Source organism: Triticum urartu, chromosome 1A, assembly GCF_056163025.1.
Source record: "Triticum urartu cultivar PI428250 chromosome 1A, HENAU_Tu73, whole genome shotgun sequence".
In the NCBI taxonomy this organism is placed as follows: Eukaryota; Viridiplantae; Streptophyta; class Magnoliopsida; order Poales; family Poaceae; genus Triticum; species Triticum urartu.
In genome coordinates, this window is record NC_141873.1 from 569,896,355 (window position 1) to 569,906,970 (window position 10,616).

At 47.9% G+C, this 10,616-nt stretch overlaps 1 protein-coding gene across 1 annotated transcript; it reads right to left on the reverse strand.

The window, feature by feature from the left end:
• Window positions 1–8,348: 8,348 nt before the first annotated feature.
• Window positions 8,349–9,754, reverse strand: LOC147992862 (uncharacterized). Its single transcript, XM_087541643.1, has 3 exons — window positions 9,725–9,754; window positions 9,088–9,364; window positions 8,349–8,992 (listed from the first exon to the last, which is right to left on the reverse strand). Exons 1-3 carry the CDS (start codon window positions 9,752–9,754, stop codon window positions 8,349–8,351), a joined length of 951 nt encoding a protein of 316 aa, XP_087397769.1.
• Window positions 9,755–10,616: the final 862 nt, after the last annotated feature.

Consider the following 10,616-nt stretch of genomic DNA (forward strand, 5'->3'; position numbering starts at 1 on the left):
AAGCCAGTTTTTCTTCAACAAGTTTCGTTCTGTTCAAGGCCTCCTTCTGTGCCTCTGCAAGATCTTGATCCTTCTTCTTCAGAGCTTCTTCCAGTTTATCTGCAGCACGTTGAGTGAAATCAACATCAAGAATGGACAAGAAAGAAAAGTCACTCGTCAAGAATGGAGAACCTCACCAGCCATACCTTTTGCTTCTTCTTGCGCCTTCTTCAAGTTCTCTTGAGCAAGCTTCAAATCAAGGTTGAGCTGGATCTGCTTATTCTCCAACTCAGTATAGCGAGCTACAAGTTCGCAGGATTTCTACAAAACAAAAATCAGTCGACAGACGTCCAGGATAAGTTGCTTCCGAGTAACTAAGAGACAATGATGGCATTTCTAAGACTACAGCCGAACCAAAAAACATTCGACAGTAGTCTCGGGGACTACACCCAGTGGGTGCACTCAGCGTGCCCCCACTGGTTTTTGAAAAAAAATCGACTGCCAGCAGTCGACCGGATACAGTTCCATTCGGCATGGCCTGACCAGACCGAGTGAAGAAGTACAACTACAGCAACACAATGTAAAGACTACAGTCGACTGCCAGCAGTCCACCGTAGTCTCGGGGACTACACCCAGTGGGTGCACTCAGCGTGCCCCCACTCGTCCAAGAATTGGCAGACACACCCAGTGGGTGTACAGATGTAAAGATCTTCGGAAAAGAGATTCTTCTAACAACATATCGTAACAGACCAAGTGTTGAGTCGACTAACCTGGACGTTGCTCTGAAGAGCCGAACTTGCGTCATAGGCTGCTTGGCTGGCCTCCCGAGCCACTTTCACTTGTTCCATCATGATCCCCGCCTGACGTATAGCCTCTTTCGCGGAACTCGCTTGGTCCTCAGGGGCGGGGTACGTGGCAAAAAGCGAAGGAGGATTTGCGGTCGACGTCGAAGGCCGCACGCTCGTCAGAGGATCGGCGAAAGTCACAGAAGCCCAAGTGGTGTCACCACCATCCCGAGCTACGGCCTCAGACGCCGGAGCAGATTGGGGGGTCTTGCCAGCCAACGCCCGCCTGTTCCCTCTCACTCTCAGCGGCACGTCGTCGTCGTCATCCGGGAGGTTAATAACATGAGGAGGAGCTACAAGAAAAAATTCAATCGACCAGGGTTGCAATAAATATCCAATCGACTCAAGGCAGAACATCGGTAATCGTACCAGGGTTGGAGGTAAGAGCGTCCTCCATCTCTTGATCGTCGTCCTTGGCGGAGAGCTCAGAAGTAGCAGCGCTGCAAATCTTGAAAATCAGTCAGTTGACTCAATGAATCGACCAAGGATCTGTCCACGGTCGACAAAGGAGAACAAGTTCTATTATTACCCAGAAATGGTGGGGACAGTCATCTTCATCTTGGGCAGAGCCTTAGGCGGCTTAGACGGCGTCGCGTGTGGGTGCTTGGGAGCCTTTTCGGCTGGCGGAGGAGAAGAGGTCCGAGGGCGTTTCGACGACTGCCCAACAAGAGCAGTCGACTTACCACGTTCCCGTGCCGGGTCGTGTGTAAGCTTGGATCGCCTCTCCGAGCGGGGGGGGGGGGGGGTCAACTTCTTCCTCCTCCTCTTCGGTGGAGTCGACGTCGTCGTCTCCCTCTCCTTCGCCATCGGATTCCCACTCGGCTTGTTCATCTCCACTCTCACCGCCGCTCGCCTCCCCTTCCTCAGTCGGCTCCTGCGCCCCGTTGGGTGTCGAGTACATCTCAGTAGTTGCCTGGAAAACAACAGACAAGATCAAAGTCAATCGACCAATTCAAAGAAGACCAATGAAGAAAACAAGATCTCAGTCAGGAGCATAAGGTCAGACCTGGTCCACTTCGTATGTATTGTCGAGTGGAGGAACCCTCCTGGCTCCTTGGGGGTTGTCTTTGTTCCCTGTGATGCTCGACAGCCATCCTTCTAGCATCTCATCAGTGACCTCCTCCGGGTGGATCCAAGTGGTGTCTTCAAGACCCAAGTATAGCCACATCAGGTGGTCGCAAGCCTGGAGCGGTTGGATGCGCCTCCGAAGGAAGACCTCTAGCAAGTCCATGCCAGTCACCCCGTCGCGGACAAGCTGAACCACTCGACCAACCAACACTTTGACTTGAGCTTTTTCTTCCGGCATCACTTTCAGAGAAGCAGGTTTTTGAGCTCGTTCCATAGAGAAAGGGGGAAGCCCAGTCGACTGTCCTGCAGTCGCCTGGTCTTTGCAGTAAAACCAGGTCGCCTGCCAACCACGGACCGACTCAGGGAAAGTGATGGATGGAAAAGAGCTTTTTCCCCTCGTCTGGATCGCCAGACCCCCACACAACTGGATCACTTGCGTCCTTTCGTCACCCGACTTGGCCTTCTTGACCGATTGGGAACGGCAAGTGAAGATGTGCTTAAGGAGTCCCCAATGGGGGCGGCAACCCAAGAAACCCTCGCACAAGGAAATGAAAGCAGCCAGATACACGATAGAGTTGGGAGTGAAGTGATGGAGGTGCGCTCCAAAGAAGTTCAGAAAGCTCTGGAAAAAAGGATGAGGAGGCAGAGAAAACCCGCGATCGATATGGGTGGCAAGGAGCAGACACTCACCATCAAGAGGTTGGGGCTCGACTTCTCTCCTCGGGAGACGCCCAGCTTCATGAGGGATGACTCCCCCCTCAACCATATCGTCGAGATCTTCCTCCCGAATCACCGTCGGCATCCAGTCGCCCTGGATCCAGCCTCTGGGTAGAGAAGTCCTTGAGGAAGATCCGACCCGAGCGGACTTCTTCCCTTTCCCCTGCGCCTCCGCCTTCTTCGCACGCTCCAGAGCGGATGTCTTGTCCTTCACCATCGTCGCCGGCAAAGCTCGAACGGGCCTGTGGCGCTAGGGTGAGAGCGGAGGTGGCGGAGAACTTTGCGAAGGGAGAAGGGAAGGAGAGAGCACACTGTTTGGAAACCCCGAGCCGGTGGCTTATAAGAGGCCGCTTCCGTGTGGCTGACCGGTAGGCCCAGGCTATCCTGTAAAATCCCACAGCAGACGCATGCGCGGTACATGGCGAAAAAGGTGGCGCGGGGATCGAGGAGCTTCCGCCTTATCACGTCCGATTACTGCGGCCGGTCCCGTCCCGTGCGCTTCCCGAAATTCAAATCCCGCGAAATCCGCGGGTTGCAAAACAATTTGTCAGACAAAAGATCCCTTTCACATCGCCATTCGGAACTCCACAAGCAAGGAAACTCACTCGACGAAAGACTTGGAATGGATCAAAGCGACTGAAAGAGGTTGATGACGTCATCCGTGGCGATTGATCCGAAACAAGGCACTCACGTAGCACAAAGAACTAGTCGGAAAGGTCCCCAACTCTTTCCCCACTCTAACCTCGATCCATTCGGGGGTTAATGATGAAGCCATGTACCTAGGGTAGGGGCACAGACCTGTCCTAAGAGCCCTACCCAAGGACATCCATAGAAGAAGTCACCTTTCAATCGACTTCAAGATACCCATTCGACGGGTTCAAGACACTCGACCAGGAAGCTATCACTCGACCATGAAGCCAACCACTCGACTGCCAGGAGATCTAAAGTCACTCTGCAGGCAAACGGTTGGTCACTAAGTAGCCTTTATGGTCATTATAGCACTTTATTAGAGGCGTTACCAGTAACGCCCAACCTTAATGAACCTTAAACCCTGCATTACTGAGGGCAGGAGAGGGCTAGTGAACTCTATATAAGCCACCCCCTCCTCAGTATCAAGGGTTCGCACCCCTGTCATTCTCACACATATAATCCAGTCGACTGCCTCCGGGCACTGAGACGTAGGGCTTTTACTTCCTCCGAGAAGGGCCTGAACTCGTACATCTTCGTGTGCCTACAGCTCCTGCATAGCTAAGATCTAGCCTCTCCATACTTACCCCCCTACATCACTGTCAGACTTAGAACCACAACAGTATAAAGTTCACCATGGAATCTGAAGAAGAAGAAATTGGCCAGGATAAGAGAAAGAAGAGAGTCAGAACTACCACTGCCAGAGTTATTGGAAAACCTTCCATGAGGAGAGATTCTTCTGGAGAAGAAGATGAAGAGGAAGAAGAGGTTGCTGCACCAGCACCTAAGATGCCAAAGCTGATGGGTGATGCTATAAGATCAGGGGCTACTGCATCCAAGCCCAAGGAAGCACCCAAGGATGCATCAAAGGCCAAGACAGCTCCAAAGAGGAATAAAAGGAGCATACAAGCTGCTGAAAAGAACAAGGCCCCAGTGCCTGACACTGCAGAAGAAGAGGAAGGCCAAGTTCTCAGGAAGTTAAAGTCCAAGATCCCAGACCACAATGATGCTCATCCTGTGGCTGAGGACATGAAGATCAGAAGAGACTCAGGGCTGAGAAAGTGGAGAGCAGAAGATCCATATGCTACCAGAAGAAGAACTATTGTTGACTACAGGTTCCACACAAAGGAACAGCAGGACTTCTATGAGATAGTTTTGCTTGATAAGAAGCCCATTGTTTGTGACATGAGATGGGTAGATTGGCAGTACATCAAGGACAATGAAGAGCACTATCCTGGAGTGCAAGACAGCTTCAAGGCTTGTGGAGTAGCAGACTTTGTTGGGCAGAAGCTCACAAAGTGGAATGAAGAGCTGATCATGCAGTTCTACTCCACAGCACACTTCTATCCAGATGGAAGGATTGTGTGGATGTCAGAAGGAACAAGGTATCAATCAACAGTTGCTGAGTGGGCACAACTCATCAATGCCCCAGAGGAGCATGAGGATGACTTAGACATATATGCCAAGAAGAAGATGGACCACAAATCCAAGAGCTGATTAACTCCAAGATGGGCACAGGCATATACCTATTGGACAAGGAACATTTGCCTATCCATCCAGATTTTGAAGATAATCAAGTTGTGATGAACAAGGATGATCCATCTTCAGCTCATGCTCAAGCACAGAAGGAGAAGGCAAGGAAGGAGAAAGCTGCCAGGATGCCAACTCAAGAGGAGGCATCTGGGTATTTCTTGAAAACCAAGCAAGAGCAGCTTAGTTACTTGATTGCATCCACACTGAGGATTGAGAAAGGACTGGCCACCCTCACTCAGAATCAGGAGAGCTTAGAGAGGATCGTAGAACAAAAGTTCTATGACATGGATGTCAAAGTAACAGAGATTCAGTCTGTAGTGGAGCAACTTCAAGATGATATGCAGGAGAGGAAAGGGAAGACTACAACTGATGCATTTGCCAGAGTGCCACGAGCTCAGAGGTCGACTGCAGTGCCAGTTCCTGACACCAGAGCCACCACCTCAGCTCCAACCACAGCACCAGCCCAACCAGCTCCAGCATCTACTTCAGCTCCAGCTCCAACCACGTCTACAGAAGCCTTCGTCCTTGGAGTGATCCAGACTCCACCACCACCAGAAGATCAAGCCTGAGTGTCGAACTAGCACTATGCATTTTCTAGGAACTTTTTGGTAACTTGTTGCCAAAGGGGAAGAAAAATGTATAGATCATAGGCTTCAACAGATAGAGTGTTGCTTTTATTCTCCCTTGCGTTATTTGGTGGTTTTTCAAACTTTGTTTGCTTTTGGTTGAGACACTTTGATATGCTTGTGAGACATTGATGATCATGTGTTTGATCATAAGCTACACTTATGCATGCTTGATATTATCCTATCTATCTTATGTGATCATTCACTTTTCTTGGTGATCAGTGCATGTATTTAATTCTTATCATTTTGAGCGCTCCACCAAGATGTATCTGACATGGAAGAGTAACCCATGATTCTAACTCTTTGTGCATTTGCAGTCCAAAGCAAATTTTAAATATGCACAAATTTAGGGGGAGCTCTTACTTATCACATACTTCTCAAAGCAACGATATATTTCATTCTTATTATCATTTGTCGAAGCTTTGATCTATATGTTGTCATCAACTACCAAAAAGGGGGAGATTGAAAGTGCAACTATCCCTAGGTGGTTTTGGTAATTCATAACAACATATAGCTCATTGAGCTAATGCTATTCCAAGATGATTATTTCAGGAAAGCTCAATGATTGGCATGGCATGGATGGTGAAAGTGGAACCCTCAAAATGCTAAGAACAAAGGATTGGCTAAAGCTTCAAGCTCAAGACTCTTCATTTTACATTTTAGTGATCCAAGATCACATTGAGTCCATAGGAAAAGCCAATACTATCAAGGAGGGATGAGGTGTTGCTTAATGAGCCTTTTGCTTCATGTGCTTAATGATATGCTCCAAAATCCTCAGCTACTTTCCCATATCCACATTTGACCTAAACCCTAAGCCAAACTCGGACCTACCGATTCTTTCAACCCGGCGCCACCGAGTTTCACTTGTCATAGCCACTGCTAAACCCTAAGCAAATCGATTCTACCGATAGGGATCTCGGTCTCACCGAGATGGGATTGCAATTTCTCTGTTTCCTTTTCGTAACTTTTCGGTCTCACCGAAAGAGTGGATCGGTCCCACCGAGATTGCAATGTAAACTCACTGTTTCCTTTTCGTAACATTTTGGTCTCACCAAAAAGAGCGAATCGGTCCCACCGAGTTTACCTGACCAACCCTCTGGTTAGCTTATTACCAAATCGGTCTCACCGAGTTTGTGTAATCGGTCTCACCAAGATTACGTTATGCCCTAACCCTAACCATATCGGTCCTACCGAGTTGCATGTCAGTCCCACCGAAAATCTCTAACAGTCACTAGGTTTACTATTTCGGTCCGACCGAGTTTGTTGATTCGGTCCCACCGAGATTGGTAAATTGTGTGTAACGGTTGGATTTTGTGTCGAGGCTATATACACCCCTCCACCTCCTCTTCACTCGTGGAGAGAGCCATTAGAACACATCTACACTTCCAACTCATATGTTCTGAGAGAGAACCACCTACTCATGTGTTGAGGCCAAGATATTCCATTCCTACCATATGAATCTTGATCTCTAGCCTTCCCCAAGTTGCTTTCCACTCAAATCTTCTTTCCACCAAATCCAAATCCTGTGAGAGAGAGTTGAGTGTTGGGGAGACTATCATTTGAAGCACAAGAGCAAGGAGTTCATCATCAACACACCATTTGTTACTTCTTGGAGAGTGGTGTCTCCTAGATTGGCTAGGTGTCGCTTGGGAGCCTCCGACAAGATTGTGGAGTTGAACCAAGAAGTTTGTAAGGGCAAGGAGATCGCCTACTTCGTGAAGATCTACCGCTAGTGAGGCAAGTCCTTCGTGGGCGATGGCCATGGTGGGATAGACAAGGTTGCTTCTTTGTGGACCTTCATGGGTGGAGCCCTCCGTGGACTCGCGCAACCGTTACCCTTCGTGGGTTGAAGTCTCCATCAACGTGGATGTAGGATAGCACCACCTATCTGAACCACGCCAAAAACATCCGTGTCTCCAATTGCGTTTGAATCCTCCAAATCCTTCCCTTTACATTCTTGCAAGTTGCATGCTTTACTTTCCGCTGCCTATATACTCTTTGCATGCTTGCTTGAATTGTGTGATGATTGCTTGACTTGTCCTAAAGTTGGTAAAATCTGCCAAGAACTAAAATTGGGAAAAGGTTAAGTTTTTATTTGGTCAAGTAGTCTAATCACCCCCCCTCTAGACATACTTTCGATCCTACAAGTTGTATCAGAGCTTTGGTCTCCATTTGCTTTGATTTCCATAGCTTTTGGTGGTCATAGCCTTGGTTTCACAACCTAGGAGAGTATGGCGTCTAGCAAGGGAAATTATAACCGTAGAGGTCCTTACATTGATGGTACTAATTTTGCTAGTTGGAAGCATAAAATGAAAATGCATATTCTCGGACATAACCCCGCCGTTTAGGCTATTATGTGTGTTGGTCTGCAAGGTGACTTCTTTGATGGGAAAGAACCAAACCATGAAGCTACCGCGGATGAGTTGAAAATGCTGCAATACAACGCTCAAGCTTGTGATATTCTCTTCAATGGACTGTGCCCCGAAGAATTCAACAAAATCAGCCGTCTTGAGAATGCAAAGGAAATTTGGGATACTTTGATTGATATGCACGAAGGTACTGACTCCGTCAAGGAATCCAAATTGGATGTGCTTCAAAGTCAACTTGACAAGTTCAAAATGAAGGATGGTGAAGGTGTCGCTGAAATGTACTCTAGGCTTGCTCTCATCACAAACGAGATTGCCGGCTTAGGGAGTGAAGAGATGACCGATAGATTCATCATCAAGAAGATCCTAAGAGCCTCTAGACATACTTTCGATCCTACACTACCCTATTACAAGACTCCCCCTCTAGACATACTTTCGATCCTACACTACCCTATTACAAGACTCCCCGAGTCTGAATAGTGAGGCATGGTTTTCACAAAGACATAAACATATGACGCCTGGCATCTTTACTCCTTTGGTTGGCTTGAAGATTCCGGGTTATCCTTCTTTGCCTCTCCGTCGGTTGCCCTGTCCTGGAAGGTTGATGAGGCCCAGTCAATGCCACTCAAGGCTTCAAACTCAGCTTCATCATCTATTAAACCGGTTGGATCGACTTCAGGGGCAAAGGTATGCTTACGAGTTGGAGGAATCAGGCTGACTTCATCATAATGAGGTGTTGGAATCCTCCGGTTCTCGCTATCATAGCCCGGCTGATACTTGGTAAGATCAGTGTCGTTCCCAATGAGAGTAGCCACAGGGTGTATGTCTTTCACACAGGTAGTGAAATCTGCTTCATTAAATAAGGTGTCATCTTCCTTCAGACTCGGGTATCCAAGAGCGAGGTCGACCGGGTCTAGTTCTGGAATCCATGCTTTAGCCCGACTCAACGAGGATATGGCCCCGGCTCTAGCGGATGCCCGCCTTAGCTCTTGGACGCGCTGAGGTAATACAGCAAGCCGCTTCAGTACGTCTTGCAGAAGGTGAGGAACGTCATTTGATAAAGCCACAACGGCCAAAGCACGTTGTGACCCGGTGTAAAGTTGTTCCACCAGAGTGTAAACCGCTTTCAGTTTGATCAACATGTTCTGTTTGAGGTTTGTGCTCCTGGGGCCTGTGTTCATAAACATACGGTGAGCCGGAGATAACAGTTAAAATAGTCATCAAAGGAAGGCTTGCAGTACTTAAGGTTTATATATCATAACTTACTGAAGATGGCTGAGACCATTTGAGATATCTGGCGCTTTAAAACGGACAGCTCGGTTTTTGTTTCCGCAAGTGATGCTTCTGTTGTCTCGGCCCGGGTCACCAGTGAGGCCTTTTCATCAGCCCAGGTTTTCTTCTCCGCCTCAAAGTTCTTCTTCAACTTCTCTTGTTCAGAGACGCTGAATTCAAACTTGGAGTTGGCCTTTTGAATTTCAAGTTCCTGGGATGCCAGGCGGCTCTTCAGGTCAGCAATCTCTGAGTCAAATTGACTTATGGTGGCCTGCATTGATGTCGGGTTATGGTCAGGATCATGGTAAAACAACATTAAGTCCCAAGCACTTTGCAAGCAAAGATACTTGACACTTGGGGGATAATGTATGCTGAAGAACTCTAAATTACTACACCGGCTTATGCAAATTAAAGTCCCAAGCACTTTGCAAGCAAAGATACTTGACACTTGGGGGCTAATGTGTATCGCAAGTTCAAGGTATCATGTTACAACCGGGTTAAATATCTTCTTTCTAAACCGTACAAAGCAGTACTAAGCAGTTTTTTAAGTCTACAGCATATTTATTCATAAGCAATAGACTTGGGGGCTGATACAGTAAGTATGGTAAAGGAAAAGTAGCATAAGTCATACCTCAGATTTTTGTTGTATCTGCTTCACCATGTCGATTTCCAGGTCACGGCTGCTATGTACTTGATTAATGTAGCCAGAGACGATCTCTCCAATACTCAAATGAGTATAATTAGTGACGTCCAGCTTGGCCTTGCGGCGTTCCAAATATTCCTCCTTGGTAGAGCACTTAGCCAACACAGTGGGCCTTCCCGGCTCAATGAATTGAGTCTTGGTGATCTCGACTTCCGGGTCATCTGTTCTTACCAGGCTAGGAATCTCCGGGTTATCAGATCCGTCGAGGGTTTGCCTGGCAAGCAGGTCAGAGGTCGGCGTTGGAACGTCCTAAGATGGTTCAGCTAGCGGCTCGGGAGCAGAGACATCAGGAACAGCAGTTTCAGGCTCCATTTCAGTTATGACCGGCTCTTGGGACGGCTTACTCTTTTTGCCCTCTTACTGGGCTTTACTTGCACGCTGTGGACAAGGGAGAAGGGTGGGTACAAAAGCATGAGTAAGGTAAAGCATAAGGTAAACAAATTTACATTACCCGGGGGCGGTTTTGAAAGCCGGCATATTGGATTGCATAGACTCGCCGGAGGAAGGTGAGGTCTCCTAATAATTTGAGTCAGATTAATTGAGAGGTTGACGCATTAAGCCCGCCAAAGGGAAAGCAGAATATAAGTCGGAGATAACCTCAGCTTGGCATTTCCTGGTTACGTCAGGTAAGCCGGAGGAGAGTTCTGCATCCTTGGTAGTCCGGGTTTGCATCCGGCTCTCAAGAGTCTGTTGCTTCAAAAGAAATTGAGGATCTTGGTAAGCTAAAGGATGTGAAAATCTTACTTTCCGGGTCACCCTTCGGATTTTCTGTCTCTGCAAAGGCTCTGAGTCGGAGGAGATTATAGTTACCTCTTCTTCA

Bases quoted from the DNA above. Each gene is read 5' to 3' on its own strand.
- LOC147992862 (XM_087541643.1), bottom strand. From the start codon at position 9,754: ATGGTGAAGCAGATACAACAAAAATCTGAG. The intron at 9,365-9,724 runs GTATGACTTATG...ACATCAATGCAG, and splicing joins AGATACAACAAAAATCTGAG to GCCACCATAAGTCAATTTGA. The intron at 8,993-9,087 runs GTAAGTTATGAT...TTATGAACACAG, and splicing joins AATGGTCTCAGCCATCTTCA to GCCCCAGGAGCACAAACCTC.